This window comes from Gopherus flavomarginatus (genome assembly GCF_025201925.1).
Source record: "Gopherus flavomarginatus isolate rGopFla2 chromosome 13 unlocalized genomic scaffold, rGopFla2.mat.asm SUPER_13_unloc_6, whole genome shotgun sequence".
Lineage (NCBI taxonomy): Eukaryota > Metazoa > Chordata > Testudines > Testudinidae > Gopherus > Gopherus flavomarginatus.
Genome location: NW_026114614.1, coordinates 395,447 through 416,912, shown reverse-complemented (window position 1 = coordinate 416,912; position 21,466 = coordinate 395,447). Strand labels below are relative to the sequence as shown.

Sequence of the window (21,466 nt, the reverse complement as noted above, 5' to 3'; positions counted from 1 at the left end):
AAAAAACCAAGGGAAGAACAGCAGAAACTGTATCCTCTTGAAAGTCCAGTTTATAACAATTTTGGTATGTTGTATAACTCTGAGCAGTTGTCTGGGTGTAACCAAATGTACTCCAACACTGCCACCTTTTATGTCAATGCTGTTACTGTGGGTTCAGTAGAAGGTGGGTCCATAAATTGTGCCAATGCTGTGTATGAGAAGGGTAATGAAAAATTCATAGAGAGTGTAAAAGTCAATGGTAAAAGCTGTTTAGGGCTAATGATGGCATCTAACATCACTCTTGTTAAAGCAGATCTGGTCAAAGAGGAAGATTATTTACCAAATCAGAGTGTGAATGTTGTGATCCTCTATGAGTTTACTGTCCGTGTGCCTTTAGCCAGAATCCACCTCGAATGGAATGGGGCTAAGCATGAAGTTATAGCTGGGGTAAGGAAGTTATTACCTAAAGATCTTTTAATTGGGGAAAATGTTAAAGCTTTGTTCAGTTCAGGTAGCCAGTCACAGGACAGGAATGATCTTACACCTGTGTCTATTGTGGGCAATGGTTTGCCTGAGGAGGGTTGCTCCAAAGGTTTGTCTGTGCAAGAAAGCAGTGTGTCTATGAATGAAGTTTCTGAATGTCTGTCTAATGTCTCAGAAGTAAATCTGGAGTTAGATCAAGAGCAAAAAGATCTCATTGGGGAGGAAAATGTTTCTCAGGAGCAGATTAAAGTAGATGGTCCGGTGAAAACCCTAACTGAGGGAGGAAAGGGTAAATTTGTGATTGGTGATGGATTGGTGGCTAGTGCAGCTTGTAAAAGTGAACCTAAAATGGGTAACTGTGATTTGCTGGAAGTAGCTCACTGTAGTGAAAAAAGCAGCAGCTTATCTGTTGGGAGTGGCAATGTGCATGGTAGGAAAAGTCTGGATAAGCCTAGGCAGCCTTGTGAGCTGATGGCTTTGTCTAGTCAGCAGTTTGGGAAGACAGGGATAGTGGAAAATGAGTGTCCCTATCCCTTACCTGTTTCCTGTGTGGAGAAATGTGACAGTGAAGGAAATGTGCCTGTGTCTGTCAGGGGTATTAACTTGCCTATGGAGGAAGCTACCCCGGTCTCCAAGCAGTTGTCTGTGAACCGCCCTGTGTGCTGGGACAAGGGAAGTGAGATCCCAAGCTGTGTGTCTGGTAAAGGAGAATGTGTCTCCGGCTCTTCTGTATCTGTGCAGCAGACAGAAGGTGCCTTTCAGCGTGTGATGGTTGAGGGTAATTCAGTTGTCTCTGAGTTGGCTGTAAATACAGCTAAAGCCCAGGAAGGGAATGGTCCTAAGTTTGTGTCTGCTGGGGAGAATGGCACTGTAACTAGGTTGCATCCAGTTAGTGTCGTAGCAAAATCCCAGAGACCAGACAATTCTGGTGCTTGTAATTTGCCAGTTGCTAATGTGTGGTTGGAAAAGGATGTAGCAACTCTGTCTGATCAGGGTGATACCCTAGCCAGGGCACAAGGAGAGCAAAAAGGTGATTTAATTGTGTTACCTACTGACAGTTTAACAACTGGTAACAAGGAGGAAATGATTCCTAAACTTGTGTGTGTTGAGCCTGACAAGTTGCAAGTTGACAGTGACTATAAGGAAAGTTGCAGAGGGAAGGAGAGTACCTCTAACCTTTTATCTAGTGAGTCTATAGGTTTGCCTGAAAGGGGATTGTGTAGGAATCTGCCTGATGAACCAGAGGTAATTCTGGATGTAAGTGAGACCCAGAAACAGTCTGTGGGGGCTCAGAGAAGTGTTCCTTTAGAGCAAGCCCTAGGTGAAGAGGGTAAGGGCAGAATGTCTGAGAGGGATGAATTGCTGCTTAGAGAAGCTCATAGGGAAAGGAATTCTCAAGATAACCTGTGGAAACAGTTTGGTACAGCTGAAGGGTGCAAAAGTGATGTAATCAAGGAAGTTTCAGTTCCTAACAGCCAGAAATTTTCTGTTGTGAATGGATCCACTGACTTTCCCTTTGAAAGATTCAGTGTGGATAGCTTTAAAAAAGTCTCAGATGAAGTAAAAGTTGTTAAGGAATTTAAAGAGCCCTATGACCAAGTGCCTGGGTTTGGCCAGCTTATTGGGAGGACAGTGGTGTTGGGACAGGAATGTTTCCATGCTGATTCTGTGAGTGAGCAGTCTGTGCTTCAGGATCTGAGAACAGATTGGGTTACTGGTGTTTCAAAGCAGAATAGTTTTATGGATAAAGGCTTAAGGATGCAGGAAAGAGAAAGCAAACTCTCACTCTCAAACTCTTTGGATTTGTGTGGTATCTCTGTAAGACAGAGTCCAGCCTTGGAATTGGTGGCAGCTAAGAAGTTAAAAGATGATGTTTGTGTTGATGCAAATTACCTGACTGGCAGGGAGAAGAAAGACTTGCTAATAGCTGTTAGCAAAGGAAGCCCATCCCATCAGCCAGTAAATTAGGTTAAGCAAGAAAGATCAGGGTTTGATCCTGCAGAACAAGGAGGAAAGAAAACTGAAGTTTGCAAAGGGAAGCCAAAAGTTAACCCTAAAATGCCCAAACTCCAGTGGTATTGAGCCAAAGGTGTGGCATAACCAACATAATTGTAAATGGACACTTGCAATGAATTTATTGTTATTGCTAATGGTGATTTTTGTACTAATGTGTTGCTATTACCGAGAATTGTAAGAATGTACAATGTGCCCAATCCTTTGGAAAGTCCCTTAAACGTGTTGAAAGCAGTACATGAGAACACACTTTATGTTAAAAGGCCTTGTTTTACTGATGTTTCGCTGCTAGTGCCTGTAAACAGTATTGAAACTTTTCACAGGGGAAAAGACATTCCAGACCTGATGTACACAAGGAAAGGGGAAACCGAGGCACACTACCATATGGCTTTCATGGCTAAATACCAGAATTCCTGGACTATGAACAACATTAATATCTACATTGGTTTAATGTTAATTTGGTTCCAAACATTTGCCAGAGCTTGTAAAGATAAAATAGCTAGTTTCTTTAGCTCTTGAAAAAATCATATGAGACATACCAGAATCCTGCTGCAAGAGCAGATCCAATCCACTATTGTTCTAACCAAGTTTGGCCTTAAGTTTATAAAGAGATTCAATCATGTTATTGAACATGACTTTGATTAACCATTTCTGTTATACACTGTTATGGCTTCTAACCCAACACTAGCTGTAGTGAGACAGACCCAGGGATGGGGAGCTCTTGGGATGCAGTCAGTGATGTCTGTGTCATCCCTTCCTGCATCAATTCTGCGTTGGGGGTGTGAAGTTATTGATATAAACTGGGACCATATAGAACATGGGTTGCAACCAAGGTCCTGTAGCGGCACCAAATCCTAGGTAAAGGCGGTCATATACGGTGTCTAAGACCAAGTTATGAGTTACTGATTATGATTATGCTGTCTGTATGTCTGTATCATTTTGGTAGTTGAAGTTATGAATATTGGCTGTATGCTGTCTGTATTGCAAACTTGTGTTGTGTTACTGGGAAAGATCCCAGACAAGTTGGTGTCAGCTCTGTTTAGCCTGCTTGATGGCCCATTAAGGACCATCACCTACACAATTGTCCCATCGAGAGAAGGCAGTTACGCCCTGTGACTCAGCAGGGTGTGCAGAAACTGGCCCATGTGACTGCAAACTCCATTTTGCTGTAACTTTCCACTGCAGGAACAAAGGAGTGTTCTTACACTTGGAAAATCCTATATAAGGCAGAGGCCTCATCTCCATTTTGTCTTCAATCCTGCTTCTTACCTCTGGAGGGATTTTGCTACAAGCTGAAGCTCTACACAAGGGACTGAGGACCCATCCCAGCGGGGGATGTTCTCCAGAGACTTGATTTAAACCTGCAATTTACTCCATCATTGCTACAAACCTGAACTAAGAACTTTGCCAATTCTATATGTAATTGATTCCATTTAACCAATTCTAGCTCTCATCTCTATCTTTTTCCTTTTATGAATAAACCTTTAGATTTTAGATTCTAAAGGATTGGCAACAGCGTGATTTGTGGGTAAGATCTAATGTGTATATTGACCTGGGTCTGGGGCTTGGTCCTTTGGGATCGAGAGAACCTTTTTCTTTTACTGGGGTGTTGGTTTTCATAACCATTCATGCCAGGACGGGTGGCACTGGTGGTGATACTGGGAGACTGGTGTGTCTAAGGAAATTGCTTGTGTGACTTGTGGTTAGCCAGTGTGGTAAAACCGAAGTCCTTTTTGTCTGGCTGGTTTGGTTTGCCTTAGAGGTGGAAAAACCCCAGCCTTGGGCTGTGACTGCCCTGTTTGAGCAATTGGTCCTGAATTGGCACTCTCAGTTGGGTCCCGCCAGATCCACAACGTCACACCCCCTTGTAAGACTATTCCAGAGCTGAAGTACCTCAGCTCTGGTGACACCCACACAGATTTTAGTGGTGAGCAGCTCTGGAGAGAGAAGAGACCCCAGTGAGTGGGCAGCTGGGTAAAGAGACTAAGGTTGGGAGGAGAAACATTGATATAGCCAAGGTCACCCAGGCTGTCTGTGACAGCTAGAAATAGATCCCAGTTCTAGTGCCACCGTACTGCTGTTTTGGGCACTGAAGGTCTCTGCCACACTGGTGTTTTAGGCACTGGTTCAAACCCTTAGTATGGACAAAATTTACACTAGTTCACTCTGATTGGCACTAGTGCGCCATGTCCCTGTTTGAGGGCTTGCCGGAGGGAATGTGGGGGACGGGACAGTGACCTTACAGAGGCCTAGGGCTGGCTGAACAGTGCAGCTGGTAACTGAGGGGCAGCAGTGAGTGCTGGAGGTATGAGCCAGGAGCACAGCCCCACAGGACTGGATACTGACTTCTCCTGACTCAGGACACACACCTCAGCTGTGTGCCAGGATTGCAACTGAGCTGTCCTGCCAAGACAGTCTGTGCATCCATGGATAAACCACCTCTTCCTGCAGCCTAATACAAAGGGGTCTGGGGACCTTTCCAAGCTGCGGGAGATGTGGCTCTGGCGTTACTGGGATCTGTTCCTGGCTCTGTCCTTGACTTAGTGACCTTGGGTAAGTCACAGCCCCTCTCTGTTTTCCTCCTATCCATTGTGTACTTGGATTGTGATCTCTTTGGGACAAGGACTGTCCCTCTCTGTGCAGTGCCCAGCAGAATGGGGGTGCTGATCTCTGTCAGGGTCTCTGCCATGCGCAACACGATGGGGCCCTGATCTCCATCAGTGTCTGTGCAATGCAGGGCACAGTTTATAGACTCACAGACTTTAAGGGCAGGAGGTAGAGGTGTTTTTCAGATGAGGTCTCATCAGTGCCTTGTATAACAATACTAACCCTTTCATGTGTCTGCTGGAAATACCTCAGCTGATGTATCCTAGGACCGTATTAACCTGTTTCACGGCTGCATCACATTGACAGCTCATAATTATCCTGTGATCAACCAATACACCCAGGTCTTTCTCCTCCTCTGTCACTTCCAATTGATAAATCCCCAGCTTATTGCAAATTTATGCACTTGGGGACTAACAACTAGAATTTGTGCACTATTCATTTTCATCCCATTTCTATTTCTCCAGCTTTCAAGGACATGCAGATTTTCTTGTATGATTTTCCTGTCCTCCTCCATATTGGCAATCCCTCCCGGCTCTGTGTCCCACTCCCACTTCTTGTGCCAAGATCACTAATAAAAGTGTTGAGTAAGATTGATCCCAAGACTGATCTGAGGAACTCCGCTAGTAACTCCCTCCAACCTGACAACTGACCGTTCAATATGACCCCCTTGTAGACTCCCCTTTAACCAATTCTTTATTGACCTTTCAGTTCTCATATTAATCCCCATCTTCTCCAATTTAACGAATAGTTTCCCATGTGGAACTGTATCAAAAGCCTTACTGACATCCAGATCAGGTTTCTCTGGCACAGTCTACCTTTTGTAACACCATGTTTTATTTATTTATAGTGCTGAAGGCTGGGAGGGACTGTTAGCAATAAGCTGAGAGTGGCCATGTGGAGGTGAGGGAGGGGATGGCAGACAGTGGGGAGGCCGGGGGGATGTGGCATTGGTGGTGTATCTGGGAATGTGTTTTGTAGGAGTCCATGTCTCTGCTCCCTGTGGCCGTGGTGCCTTCCGTACCAAAGCAGCACATCAGCAGAGCAGACACACACACCGTAGCTCTGCGTGGAACACGCAGCGTTCGCTGCGAGACGGGCTGGGCGATTTTTCAGGGACCCAGCTTGATATGCCTGGCTGGGGTGGGTTCAGTTGGACAGGGATCTGGGGCTCTGATAGTTTGCGATGTTCCTTTTTGCATAGTCGATTCTTCCCATTTATTGTTTTACCTCCACCTCTTCCTGATGTCACCCCGTCTTAACTTGCTTTTGTTATTTCACTTCCAGCTTTTAAATGGGATCTAAGAATTGCAAAGCTGAATGAAGGCTAAAACAAACAGAACCATTTGAATGTTGGCCCGTAGCTGGTAGAACTGTACCTGGTGAAGGTCGGCTGTAATTTCCTGGTTACCTCTAGCATTTTCTGGTGGGGCGGATAAAGCAACATCAAAGAGTCAAATGCGCGTTTTAGGACAAAAGGGCTAAATGCATGAGACATCAACTGACACCTAATTTCCATTTCTTAATGCCTAAAATTTTGACACTCCCTCACACCATCTTTTTTTTAAAAGCAATGCACAGCACAGTCAAGTTAATTAATGAAAGCACACCCATTATTGACTGCTTCGTGTTGCATGAGCATCTGATTAAGTACCTAATTAAAACTGTACCAATGGAAATGCATCAACCCAGCTTAGCTCCAAGGTGTTTAGATGGGAACGAAAAGTTTCTAAATTAAATACATGGCAGAATGGTTAATGGAGAAAATACACTGAAATGCCTCTACCCAGTCCTGTTGACGTCTTCTCCCAACCCCCCCATGAGTTCTGGCCTCTTGGTCAACTTGGCTCCCTGTCCCACTTCAGCTATGCCCTCTCCCAGCCTAAGCCATTTCTACAGGATTTCTTCATCCCCTTCATCAAGGCAGGGGGTTGGCGCTGCACCCCCTAAGGTGCCTGCCTTAATCAATGTCTCTCATACTGAGGCTATTTAGATTTCAGGGAACAATTTCTCAGAATTACTGACTCTGGGAGGTTGGAGAGAGGAGAGGCTGAGAGAGCGTTTGCTCTCACAGCCCTGTTCAACTCTGATAGCCTCCATGTTACCTCATCCTCCACCTTACCCCATGTGTCTCTGCTCATGTGTCAGAGTGTCATCGTCTGATCATAATGCCACTGGCCTCAGGAGAGCTCCCAGATAGGAGCTATATCACTAGGAGGTTACAGTACTGAGAGTGAAATACATCACAGGGAGGGTGTAGTTATCGTGAAATGAAACATTACAGTCTAGGAAGTGAAAGATTTCAACTACTTCATTACTTAAAGTTATGCTTGAAAGGATTGGATTTTTATAAATAAATTGCAGCAAGTGTTGATTTTACTGTACACACACACAGATGGAAAAATATTTATATAGGTAATATACAGAAATGCTTCTGGAGAAAGTGGAGTTTGATTTAAGGATATTTACACTGTATATTTTGCATGTGACATTGACAATTTCCCTTTGAACAGTTATATGATTTGGCTTTCGGAATCTCAGCAGTTACTGTAATTAAATAATTGTCGTCTGATGACCCCCATAACTTCCCACAGCTCTGAATATTGAAATTGCAAACATTGAAAAAAGGGCTTAAAAATAAATATCGCTCTCTATTGACATTAAAAGAAAGAAATAGACAAAATGGATTTTGACAAACCCACTTAACAGCAATTGCAATATGTTAGGGGATGGAAATTCACAACTAAGGCACCAACCTTAATTCTGCCCTGTAGTGACACCAGGCAATTGCCATAGGGCTACAAATTAGGCATTTTAGTGTATGAAGTTCCAGGTTACAAATCGGTATGGTCTAAAGACACATGAGATCTTTTCCTCAGGATATCACTGTCACTGGGTTGTTTCTCTTATTGGTAATTCCCAGAAGTGAACAAATTAATAACATTTTATCAGTTATGAAGTGGCCATTTCAGATTTCTGGGGAGTGTCTGTTGTTTTGCACTAGGGGCCAGGTCCTTGGAGAGACAGAACCTTGGTTTCATTTTAACTTCTCCATACTCAGCAGCTTCTGGAATTTGGTTCAAAGCATTTACATGTTTCCCTGCCCTGTTCTTAAAAGTGCTGCTATAAAAAGTGGGGAAGGGCAGGACTAACTGCAGGATCAGTAGCTGAGTCCCTTAGATATTTATAGCTCATCGGAAGGAGGATGGGGATTGGTGGGTGTCTGAGGATTTAATAATAAACACACAAATATCATTGTTCTTAATGAATTTTCATCTTCTAATTCCCATAACCCACTAATTAGCCCTGGCTGCCCCCGGCAGTCTGGGGAGGGAGAACTAGTAAACTCCTGTGGCCAGTGTGGAATCTAAGGCACAAGGATCTTTCAGTGGCCGACTCAAAGTCACCCAGAGTGAAATTCACTTCACTGGTTAAGGCCCTAGTTGCTGAGCTCTGCAGAGGGGTGGGGAGGTGAATTCCATCCCCCATTCTTGAGCATGGACCCCCCTCCAATTCTCACCCTGATCTCAGACACTACCCCAACCTTCCCCTGCAGTGATGGACCCACTTGATGCTGCCAGAGCCATCTGCCATGAGAGCTAGAGAGGACAGAGAACCAGCTCCAGAACTGCTCCCCCTGCCCACAGCCCCCAAGCTGTGCTAGAGTTGTCCTGACTTTCCAATCTGCAGATCGGTCCAGCTGTACCCAGCCTGTTTACCCACCACACACAAACTTTGTCACAGCACACATCCCAGGCTGGGGAAGGACCATCTGGGGCTGGCTGCAGTCTCCCTTTGCTGCTGTGAGGGGAATGGAGTGGTCCCTCATATAGGATCCAAACATACCCAGGGGCAGAAGGGAAATGTAGTTTCTTCCAGGGGTTTGAAATGTTTGGTTTACAGTCCTGAGCTCTGTCTTCCTGTTTGTCTGCTTCTGCCACTTTCAGATCTCTTGGAGAGAGGTAATTTTAGAACCAAATAAAAATACCTATTTGCTATCTTGGGACCAACACGGCTACAACAACTTTCCCCTTTGTACCCCCTCCCCATCTCACCTCCCCCTTAGCTGAGACTGTCCCATGTGATAGGAAAATAAGGGTTCAGTCCTGTAACTGGATTGGGTCTTGCCAGCACTAAGGGGAGCGAAAGCCTGTGTGCATTAATGACAGCAGCAGCTCTGGGACTCGACACATAGGGAGAAGAGATGGGAGTGAGCAGGTTATGTTTGTGCCAGGTGTGAGTTACTCATGTGGGAATTCTGCACCACTGCGTATGCACAGAATTCACGTCCAGCGCAGAATTTCTTTTTTTGGCTTGAAGAAGATATATTCTGCCTGAGAAGTGCTACACTTCTGTGTTTCATCCACCAGAGGCCCCTGTGGCACCAGAACAACCAGTATTCAGCTGGGTTCATAATGGTGATAATTTGTTGCCCCGAACTATACCCCAAATGGGAAGAGAGTTAGTGGGTACAACTTGGGAGAGTCCCAAGACACAGCTGCCTCTGGGGTTAGGGACAGGGTGGTCATTCTCTACTAGCAAGAGGGTGTGGAAAGGGCACAGGAGGAGCAAGTGTCCCCTATGGAGATTGCCCAGTCCCAGGTTTTCCAGTCCCAGACGCTTCTTCCCTCATCATACCCCAAACCTCTTCACCCCTCCAACCATTAGTTGCCAGTCTTCCCTTGCTGCTAGCCCTTCCTGACTGTCAGAGACCCTCTAAGCCAGTAGTGTGTCAGGGCTCAACCTTCTGGCTGAGTCTTCAGGGCACTTTCTTCCTCTCTCGGGGTACCATGCCACAGGGGCCCCACAAATCTACATTGCTTAGGCTTTGGCTTCAGCCCGAGGTAGTGGCTCAGGGCCCTGGACTTCAGCCCCATGCGCTGGAACTTAAGCTTTCTGCCCTGGGCCTCAGTGAGTCTAATGCTGGCCTTGCTTGGCCCCCACCCTGAAACCTAATAGTGGCCCCCAGCGGGCCCAGGACCCCTGGTTGAGAACCACTGCCTTACCCTACGAATCACAGCAACGTTCAGGTTACTGCCAGTCATAGAATCATAGAATATCAGGGTTGGAGGGAACCTCAGGACATCATTTAGTCCAACCCCCTGCTCAAAGCAGGACCAGTCCTCAACTAAATCATCCCAGCCAGGACTTTGTCAAGCCTGACCTTGTCCCAAAGGACCAGTCACTTACTGAGGTCAATTGAATCTTAGATCTCGCAACAAAGACAATACTTGTAGCCAGTCCTGTAATAACCTGTATTAAGACTTATTTAAAAGGAAACAGGAGTTGTTTACAAAGTTAAAGCAGGTAATCCTATAGATGCAGACAAGTTACAGTCTTAAATTTCAAAAGGTAATAGAAGCTTCTATAATAAGCAAGCCCTATATCTTCCTTAGGACTCACCTAAGGTAATCAGCTGAGGATCTCGTGCTTATGCCTAGAAACTTTGCCCCCCAGAGTCCAAGCAGCATACAGATAATCAGTTCCTTCTGTATGGGTTTTTTTATCCCCTTCTTGCCATGTGCTCTGAGCTGCAAACTCAGCTAATGGGAAGTCAAGAGCACAACAACAGTCTTTTGTCGTCTTTAACATCGCATAATAGTCTATCTGGTGTTGATGGACCTTCCCTGCCAGGCAGGGTGTAATGCATTCGGTTGCCAATCAGCACTTCACCTAGGTAAAGTCTCTCTCCTGTCTGGTGATTTACAGAGCCACAGAGGCTCACAATGCAACTAGTCAGATATTAACCCAGGCAGCAGCTCACAAACATTCATTAAAGTATAAATGCATTCTTATAATCCTAATACCTACTACTAACACAGGTGAGTCAGACTGATTCCACTGTGTGTTTGTCCCTGTTCAATGAAGACATGGAGTTTTTTGCACGAGCTAACACCTCATCTGCCAGTATCACAGGCAGGATGGGCAGGGATGGTGTCTCTAGCCTCTGTTTGCCAGAAGCTGGGAATGGGTGACGGGATGGATCATTTGATGATTACCTGTTCTGTTCATTCCCTCTGAAGCACCTGGCATTGGCCACTGAGCTAGATGGACCATTGGTCTGATGCAGTGGGCAGCTCTTATGTTCTTATGTTCACAGTCTATGTCAGGAGAATCTACTCATTTGGACTCACTGGGGAGCCACAGAAGGAAACAAGATGTGCTGAGGCAAGAAGGCCCAGTCTCAGAGCCCCCGGGGTTACACTTCCCAAAGGCTAAAACTAGGCCCAGCCCATGAAAGGGGCACTCCTAGGAGAGACTGTATAAAGGCTGGAGCATCAAACAACTTTGTAAACCTGAGAGAGCTGCCTTGGGGACAATGACAGGGAGAATGCCACAGAGTGATTCCTTTGATTCTACTCTTCTCTGGCCTTTGGTTCATAAAATTATAGAACTGGAAGGGACCTCGAGAGGTCATCTAGGCCAGTCCCCTGCACTCAAGGCAGGACTCAGTATTATCTAGACAATCCCTGACAGGTGTTTGTCCAGCCTGCTCTTAAATATCCCCAGTGATCTAGATTCCACAACCTCCCTAGACAATTTATTCCAATGCTTAACCACTCTGACAGTTAGGAAGTTTTTTTCCTAATCTCCATCCTAAACCGCCCTTGCTGCAATTTAAGTCCATTGCTTCTTGTCCTATCCTCAGAGGTTAAGAAGAACAATTTTTCTCTGGCATCTTTGTAACAACTTTTTATGTACTTGAAAACTATGATCGTCTCCTCTCTGAGTCTTCTCCAGACTAAACAAACCCAGTTTTTTCAATCTTCCCTCATAGGCCATGTTTTCTAGACCTGTAATCATTTTGTTGCTCTTCTCTGGACTTTCTCCATTTTGTCCACATCTTTCCTGAAATGTGGCCCCCAGAACTGGACACACTTCTCCAGTTGAGACCTAATCAGTGTGGAGTAGAGCAGAAGAATTAATTCTCGTGTCTTGCTTACGATACTCCTGCTAATACATCCCAGAATGATACTTACTGTTGCAAAAAAAGCATAACTCTGTTGACTCATATTCTGCTTGTGATCCACTGTGACCCCCAGATCCCTTTCCACAGCACTCCTTCCTAGGCAGTAATTTCCCATTTTATGTGTGCAACTGATTGATCCTTCCTAAACGGTGTACTTTGCATTTGTCCTAACTGAATTTCATCCTGTTTACTTCAGAACATTTCTACAGTTTGTCCAGATGATTTTGAATTTCAGTTCTATCCTCCAAAGTCCTTGCAACCCCTCTCAGCTTGGTATCGCCCGCAAACTTGATAAGTGTAACAGAGAGACTCTGCTACTGGGAGGGTTTCACCATGTGTCAGAGAGTTACACCCTGGTAGGAGGGGGCTAGATCTGTACTGGGATAAGGTCACTCTGTGCTTCATAGTGTGGCAGAACCTCGAATGTCCATTAGCAGGGGAAAATCCTGGGGGGAATCGACATGTGGAAAGGAGAGAAAACCTGTCTGAATTCTCTCACCTTGCCCTTCTCGCCCTGGCAGGCTACAAATTAAGGTCCACGTTTTGCTCCAGATCATCCCATCCTCCCAGGGGGACGGAAATGGCTGCAATGGAGCTGGCTCAGGTAAGGGATTCTCAGGGAGCTGGTGGTGGGTTCTGCTTGGAGGGAGAGAAGCAGTAAATGTATAGGAGGGTGGGAGCCAGTGATGAGCTGCCAAAATATTAACAACAGGTTCCTTCCTCCTCACCTCACAAGGGAGTCATGCCCCCCCCGGGTGTCATCCCCCATCCAACCCCCCCATGCTTCTTCTCACCCCCTGGGGACCCCTGACGCATCCTCCCTATTCCCTGTCCCCTGACTGACCCCTGCCGCCCCATGAAACCCCTCCTCTCATTCTTGATGCCCCCTTGGAACCCCTGCCCCGTCCACCACCCCTTCTCTCTGTCCCTGACTGCCCACCACCACCTCATCCAACCTCTGCTCCTTCCTGACTGCCCCCTGGAACCCTGACCCCCATTCAATTCCCTTGTTCCCTGCCCTCTGACCGCCCCAACCCCTATCCACCCCCCCACAACCCACCGAACACCCCCTCCCTGCTCCCTGCCCCCTTACCATACTGCCTGGGGCCAGGACTGGGTCCGCTCTGCTGGGACCGTGACTTGCGCTGCAGGACCCAACTCTCCAAGACGGGCTGGAGCTGCTCGGCCGGGACTGGTGCTGCGCGGCCCGAGATAGGCCAGGTCGGAGCCGCTCAGCCGGGACCAGCCCGAGCCAGGGCTGGTCCAGCCCTTACCCCGGCCTGGCTTACTTGCCTGCTGCTTGTTTCAGGCTTCCCACAAACATTTGATTCGCGGGAACCAGGGGAGGGGGAGGAGAAGGAGGGCGGAGCGTTCAGAGGAGAGGGGGAGGTGAGCTGGGGCGGGGGCCGGGTGGACAGCTGCCCGAGCCTTTGTTAAATTTAAAAGCTTTTTTAGAACTGGTTGTCCTGGAATAATTTAGCAACCGGTTCATATGATCCGGCTGGAGCTCGCCACTGGTGGGAGCTGCTGGAGGTGGTGGGAGGCAGGAAATATCTTGGGTGGAGAAAGGGAGGGGAGAGGATGTGACAAACCTGCTGAGACTTTTGTGCTCTAGAGTGTGATGGGTTGTCACCCCAAGGTGCAGTCTGGGGGGCTTCTGAGAACCACTGTGCCCTCTAACCCTCAAGCTGGGCTGGCCCTTCTCACGCTGCTTTGCTGGAGATTCAGCCAGCCTCTCCAGGGCCTGTTATCACCCAATACGACAGCAGGTGGTGCCATGCATCCAACTAAGCTACCTGAGTGCGTTACCTAAGCCACTCGAGAGAGAGAAGAGAAACAGCCAATTTCCCAGCGATAAGTGATAGCAAACAGATCAAAGCAGATTATTTAGCAAATAACCAAAAGCTCAAACCAAGCCTAACATACTAGATGGATAGAATTTGAATTAGGAATTTCTCACCCTGACTGATGCTACAAGCAGTCCACCAAGTTTCCATACACAAGCTAAAAATCCATTTACCCTGGGACCAATACTTCCCCCAGTTCAGTCTTTGTTCCTCAGGTGCTTCCAGGAGTTCTCTTGTGTGGGGAATGAGGCCAAGAGATGATGTCACACCCCACCTTATATAGCTTTTCCATATGGCAGGAACCCTTTGTTCTAACCTCAGTTCCCAGTCCAGTTTGTGGAAAAATACGGTACTAAAATGAAGTTCATTGTCATGTGGTCTGGTCACATGCCCTAGCATGGCTTGCTGAGTCATAGCAGCCATGACTCATAGGCTGGTTGAAACGTTCACAGGAGGGGTAAGCTCTTCCACAGTCTATTGTCTTTGTTGATGAGCCATGAACACTGTCTGGCTTCTTCATTGTTGTACCTGAAAGGCTCGTTGTGGCTATTACCCAGAGTAAGCACATTTGAAAGACAGATACAGAGTCAGTATCTATATCTTGAGATACAAACATGATCCGTGCATACTGGTAGGATAATCATATTCAGCAAATCATAACTTTTCCAGTGACACCGCACATGACTCATCTTGTACAAAATGCCTCATGTCCTAATCATGTTATAATCCTGCCACTATGTTGAATATGGGCTGTAGTGTCAGATTGGTCCTAATTTCAAGGCAGAAGTGTTGGGAATGCAACTTCCCCTCTTTGTAGAACAGGAAATAACCCTCCAGCCAGGGCTGGGACAACTTCCCAGACTCCCACTGCTGAAACCTGAACCTCCTGACACTTCATTAGTTACCCCCATCCCCAGTCTTTGTGGCAACTGCAAACTTTATCAGTGATGATTTTATATTCTCTTCCAGGTCATTGTTAAGAATGTTAAATAGCACAGGGCCAAGATCCAATCCTTGCGGGAACCTGCTAGAGAGAAATCCACTCGACCATGGGTCCCTATTTAAAATCCCAGTTTTTAATCTATTTAATATATGCCATGTGTATTTTGTATCTTTCTAGTCATAATATTGTGCTGAACCAACTCATATGCCTACATATATTACATCAGTACTCTTAGCTGCAACTAAACTTTTGATCTCATCCAGTAAGTATATCCAGTTAGTTTGATAGGATCTATTGTGTCTAAAACTTTTTAATGGGTACTAATTATATTACTCTCCTTTCTTTATTAATGAAATTGTGTATCAGTTGCTCCATTCTCTTGCCCAGTATCGATTTCAGACTGACACACTTGTAATTAGCTGAGTCATCTCTTTTATACTTTTGAAATATTGGCACAGCATTAGCTTTATTCCAGTCTTCTGGAATTTCCCCAGTGTTCCAAGTCCTAATTAAAATCAACATTAACAGTCCACCACGCTCCTCCAGCAGGTCTTTCACAACTCTAGTTATCTGGACCCACTGAGTTAAAAACATCTAACTTTAATAGCTGCTGTTTAACGTCCTCGTGAATTACTTTTGGAATGGAAAGACTGTCAGCGTCAACATCTTATGATATGAGTTACATCATCTGTTTGTCTCCAAATCCAGGAGAGAAATATTTATTGAACACTTTTACCTCTTCTGATAATTCTGCCATTTCCATCTAGTAACTTACCACTACCATTGTTAGGATTAATTTTGGCCTTTTAAAAACTTCCTTCTTATTTTCACTGGTTGATCATTGATTTCTGATAGCTTCCCTTGCCAACCTTCTACAATTCTGACCTTCTAACTTAGATTCTTTACTATTGACTTCCCCTTTCTTCCATACATTCTATTTGGAGAGTGTTGTGATTCTTACCAGGGAGCCACCAGCAGGGTCCAGAGACAGCCCCTTCTCCTATATTAAGCTCTTGCTAGTAGCTTTGTGATAAATGTGATGACCCTGCTTCCGTCTGTCAGTTGGGAGACACAAAGGTTCTCTTTTTCTACCCTCTGATGCCTCCTGGCTGCTCTAGGCAAGATGAGGTGGGACTCTGTTAACATGTGCCTCCCGGAGCTTCCATTTACCTGGTGCTGCTGTTGCGTGAATAGTGGGGTTGTGAGTGGGGCAGCAGGTCCTGAGTGTTGGACTCTTTCTCTTTCAGGGGCCGGTGACTTTTGAGGAGGTGGCTGTGTATTTCACCAGAGAGGAATGGGCTCTGCTGGACCCTGTTCAGAGAGCTCTCTACGGGGATGTCATGCAGGAGAACTATGAGACGGTGACCTCGCTGGGTAAAGAGTCCTCTCCCCTGGGTTATTAGAAGCTGTGGGGTCTCTAAAGAACCTGAGCAGTAATAACTTTATACCTTTATTCATCATCCAAGTTTTGACAAGTTTGTTTGTACCCCTTTTTTTCCTTATCTCCCATACACTGCCAGGCAGCAGGGAGGGAGGAGGTAAAGAGAGACGAGGAGGGAACACAAGAAGCTACCAAAGCGCCGGGAGGTGGTGCCAGCTGCGAGTAATGGGAAGAAGGAGAGGGGAGTGTGGAGGAAGGGCACCCAGGAAGTGGGCTGGTTGGGTCAGTGGGAGGGAGGGAAGGTTTGGGGATCTAGAGCTGTGGGGGATCCCAGACCTTTAACCCTGAATGCCTACCCAAACCTCAGGTAAATCCCAGACTTCAGCATAACCACTCTCACAAAGCCTCAACTTAATATAAGGCCCTGAACTGTAGCAAGCTTAGGCTATGTTTACTAAATCGTATCACTAAATCGACCACAGCCAGATCGATCTCAGAACGTCAATCCAGGCTGTAGGGTTGACCTATCCTTAATCACTCGTTTCTTTATGTTCACCTCCTTGCCCCTCCACGCATGTTCCAAGCTAATAAACAATGCTCTGTTCATGACATCTTACCTCTAGCGAGTATAAAATTGCCTACAAGACGTGAGACTAGGTCTTCGATCATAAAATCAGGTCGGGGTCAAGAAGAGTGAGAGTTTGGAGAGAGTCTTGTCCCCCCTCTCCCCATCTGCAGCAGCCACAAGCTGTCTTCCCTCCAGGCTCCTTGGATCTTTGAGCCTGTCCCTCCTGAGGTTGCATAGCCCAGTTCTTCTTTCTTACATTCTCCTTTTCCAGAAGAATTAGAGGCTGTTGCTCCTGAATGTTAACGTTTAATTCCCCAGCCTTCTCCTCACACTAGGGGAATTTAATTCTCCCTCCCATTACACCTGAGTCACTAGATTTCCTAATGCCCCAAAATGTGCCTTTGCAATGTCACAGTTCAGGGGTAGCTAAGCCTTTGATCTGCCTCCATGGCCTGCTCAAGGAATGGCCCCTCAGGTATCAGGCCTCTAGCCAGCCCCTCTCTATGAGTAGGGACCCACATGCCTCTCCTTTTTGACCAGTGTGTGAGGATTGCAGCTTGTCCTCCACTGTGTTCGCTGGACTAACGTCCAGTTCCTGTGCTTCGCTTTCTCTCCGGGGGCAGTGTTTCTGAGATAGAGGTGGGACTTTTGGTGATACTTGTATGATGCCAATACACACCTCAGTTTCCTGCTATGATTGGTGTTGCTATGATTGTAAAGAGCAGGAGACGTGAGGTGTTTTGTCACGTAGCTGTCATGGAGTGATATGAATGGGTCATTAAGGACTAGCTGGGAGTAACCTACATCAATGGAATACCTGACAGAGACAAGGGAATGACTGTCACCCAGGGCTGCCCAGAGGATTCAGGGGGCCTGGGGTCTTCGGCGGCATGTTTCCCTTATCCGCTCTGACACCACAGAGCATCTTCCCCGTGTCCCCCTTACCAGCTCTGATGCCGCAGAGCATTTACCCTGTGTTCCCGTTCCTGTTCCCCCTCCTGTTTGACTCAGTTTATATATTAATATTCTCTGCTATACCTTTGCTAACCAATCATGGTACTGAAATTTAATTAACCAATCCGAACACATTGAAACATAATTCTCTAAACAATTGTATCCCACTACCCTAATTAACTTACACCTAGCAAGATTAATTATACAGCAGACAAAAACAATTAGAGAATCAGACTGATTAACATTGTAAAAACATTTGTAACAATACAAAAATGAGGGTTTCACAACCACAGGCATTGAGAAGTGATTTCTTGCCGAACAGGCTGCTATCAACTAAGTTTTCTTTAACTATCTTAAGATCTGTTTCTTTATCTGGTGGTGATGGGCACTATCAGGACAGGATCATTTTCCTAACAGCTCAATAGCACCTTATTTCAGTGTGACTGGTTTGGGATGTGAGGATGTGACCCTTTGCGTCTCAGCTTATCTCTGCCCCTGCTGCTTAGCCAAAGGCCTTAGCCTAAGGACAAGGCCTCAGACTTTCACGGTAAGATAAGGCCCTTACAAATACAGAAAGTGATTTTGATTCTTTGTTTTCATACTCTTGTAAGTAGCTAAGTGATAAAAATACACCTAAGTTCTTAAACTATAGGCTTTACAGGCTGGCCTGAATATCTCTATTCTAACAATGGGTTCTATCCCTTCCCCAATTCTGTGTCTGTCTTGTATATTTAAATTGTAAATTCTTCAGGGCATGGGCCATCTACTATTCTGTGTTTGTACTTGTCCTAGCACAATGGGGACCCACTAATGTAGTGAATATGATTTATAATCATAATAACTCTCCTACCACTTTGAGCCAAGGAAGCTGGCCTTGGGATGTTACTGCTTAATAATGAGCTGGGAGTTAAAACATGGACTATTCTTTGTGACAAGTATCCCACAAATTCCACTGACCTCCCTGGTTTTCTTTGCCTGCATTAGAGTTTCAAGTTTCCAAACCTGATGTGATCTCACAGCTGGAACGAGGGGAAGAGCCGTGGGTCACAGACCTCCAGGGCTCTGAGAAAGAAGTGCTTCGAAGAGCTGCCTTCCCAGGTGAGGACTTGGTTAAACCAACGCAACAACTGTGTGGGAATGCAGGAAACATTTGGGATGCCCTACAAAAGACCCTGTGAGCTCTGCAAGTTCAGGATTGTTACCTGCAGATGAGGAATCATTATGGCAGATGTCACTCATGGCTTCCCTCCTATTCTGACTGACAGCTGGCTGCAGGTCGCACCCCATCTCACTTTCCCCTGAGTGTTCTCGTGAGATGCAGACCAAAACTGATCCCTTCCTCTCCTCTGGGGAAGGTTTTTGGAAAAATCAGCTCCTGATAGGTTTGATCTCTCCCACATGTATTTTGGATTGTTCATCCCTTTTCCCATTCCTCTCTCTCAGATTTTCTTTCTTTCCGGTGCAGGTAGTGACTTATGTCTGGATTCTCTCTATCTCCCATCTGGTAATGGGATGGTGAGTCAGAATGAGGAGGAGAAACCCCATAAGGAAGATGCTGAGCAAAGAGAACCACATGGGATGTTATCAGGAAGATCCAAAGGGAATGTTTCCAGGAGTGGTGCACTCCCAGACAAACCAAAAGCCGTGACTCAGGGGAGGCCAGAGGGAAACTTTAGTAGCCTCTCAGACCTTATAACAAGAGACAAAATCAACTTGGAAGAGACACACTACAGGTCCCATGAGTGTGGGAAAAGCTTCAATCAGAGCTCTGCCATTATCAGACATCAGACAATCCACACAGGTGAGAAACCTTGTGAATGCTCTGAGTGTGGGAAATGCTTCATCGATAGTTCAGCCCTCATCTCACATCAGCGAATCCACACAGGAGAAGCGCCCCACACATGCTCAGAGTGCGGGAAAATCTTTAGTCAGAGCTCTGCCCTGAACACACATCGTAGAATCCACACAGGAGAGAGACCCTACACATGCTCAGAGTGCGGGAAAGGCTTCAGTCAGAGCACACACCTTATCAGACATTGGAGAATCCACACGGGAGAGATGCCCTACACATGCGCAGAGTGTGGGAAAAGCTTCAATCAGAACTCACACCTTATCAGACATCGGAGAATCCACACAGGAGAGACGCCCTACACATGTGCCGAGTGTGGGAAAAGCTTTAGTCGGAGCTCACACCTTATCAGACATCGGAAAATCCACACAGGAGAGATGCTTTATACTTGCACTGAGTGTGGGAAAAGCTTTTATCGGCCCTCAAACCTTATCTCACATCAGAGAATCCACACCAGAGAGCAGCCTTATATGTGCACTGAGTGTGGGAAAAGCTTCATTCACTGCTCTGCCCTTATCAAACATTGGAGAATCCACACAGGAGAGATGCCCTACACATGCGCTGAGTGTGGGAAAAGCTTCACTCAGAACTCACACCTTATCAGACATTGGAGAATCCACACAGGAGAGAAGCCCTACACGTGCTCTGAGTGTGGGAAAAGCTTTAGTCGGCACTCACACCTTATCAGACATCGGAAAATCCACACAGGAGAGACGCTTTATACTTGCTCTGAGTGTGGGAAAAGCTTCATTCACTGCTCTGCCCTTAACAGACATCAGAGAATCCACACAGGAGAGACACCCTACAGATGCTCTGAATGCGGGAGAAGCTTCAATCAGCGCTCACACCTTGTCACACATCAGATAATCCACACGGGAGAGACGCCTTACACGTGCACTGAGTGTGGGAAGAGCTTCAATCACCACTCTGCCCTTATCAGACATCAGAGAATCCACACAGGAGAGAGGCCCTACACATGCTATGAGTGCGGGAAAAGCTTCAATCAGCGCTCACACCTTATCAAACATAGGAAAATCCATATGGGTGTTGCCAGCACACAAAGTGCCAGAGGCCAAGCAACAGCAGTTCGTGGCCCAGTGTGCCTGGCTTGAATAAACACACCAGGGTGGAGAAGCAAACAACCAAGTTTATCTGAGCTCAAATAAGGTGCAAGGAAGAATACAATCTCAAATTCTGCACACCGCACGCAGGCGGGGCACAAGTATTTATACCCCTCTCTTGTATCTTTCTTTCTATGCTATTCATTGTGTGGGCTACTTTCTCATGAACATGACCTTGACCATAACATCTGCTTTTCGTCTATCTTATTTAGTATTAGCAATGTCTAGTATTAACTGTCCCTGCTAACTATGGCCTTATTGTTTTAACAGTTAGCTTATAACACTGGTGGTTACAGTCAGCACATTAGTACAGAAAGTTACAGTCAGCATTTTAGTACAAAAGGTTACAAAAGTTTAGTGAGGCTAACACACAAAGGCTTCTAACATGGAGGTACTTTGGTTCACATAGGCCTTAAGCAAAGAGATTTCTACCTAGTGACACCAACAACTCCCTCCTTTGAGAACACTCAACAAACTTTTGGCTGAGTTTTCTCATATTCAGAGGACAACATGTTATTAAGTATAATGATGTCAGGGTCCTCCATGAGGGGATACATAGGGGTTTCTGGAGAACAAGAGGTACAAATTTTATGGACAAATCTTTACAGCAAATAAGCAAAAGAAGAGTAACAATACACAATACCACACCAGTGAGCAGGAGGCGAATTAGCCCTGTTCCCACCCATCCAAGATTGGGCAGCCAACTAAAGATGGTATCAAATAAGGAGGGAGCCTGTTCCAGGGCCTTCCACTG

At 46.0% G+C, this 21,466-nt stretch overlaps 2 protein-coding genes across 2 annotated transcripts in view; both read left to right on the top strand.

Moving 5' to 3' along the window:
- The window catches only part of LOC127041863 (zinc finger protein 707-like), a 168,240-nt gene extending 149,320 nt beyond the window's left edge, over positions 1-18,920 (top strand). Inside the window, exons 3-5 of the mRNA XM_050935655.1 lie at positions 12,602-12,653; positions 16,087-16,213; positions 18,727-18,920. Coding sequence (XP_050791612.1) covers positions 12,630-12,653; positions 16,087-16,213; positions 18,727-18,920 — 345 coding nt within the window. The 5' untranslated portion in view covers positions 12,602-12,629. The remainder of the gene's footprint in view (positions 1-12,601; positions 12,654-16,086; positions 16,214-18,726) is intronic.
- A 334-nt stretch (positions 18,921-19,254) lies between these two features.
- Positions 19,255-20,703, top strand: LOC127041861 (zinc finger protein 883-like). Its single transcript, XM_050935654.1, has one exon. The coding sequence runs from the start codon at positions 19,255-19,257 to the stop codon at positions 20,701-20,703; it is 1,449 nt and encodes a 482-aa protein (XP_050791611.1).
- The last annotated feature ends 763 nt before the right edge of the window (positions 20,704-21,466 follow it).

Bases quoted from the DNA above. Each gene is read 5' to 3' on its own strand.
- LOC127041861 (XM_050935654.1), top strand. From the start codon at position 19,255: ATGGTGAGTCAGAATGAGGAGGAGAAACCCCATAAGGAAGATGCTGAG.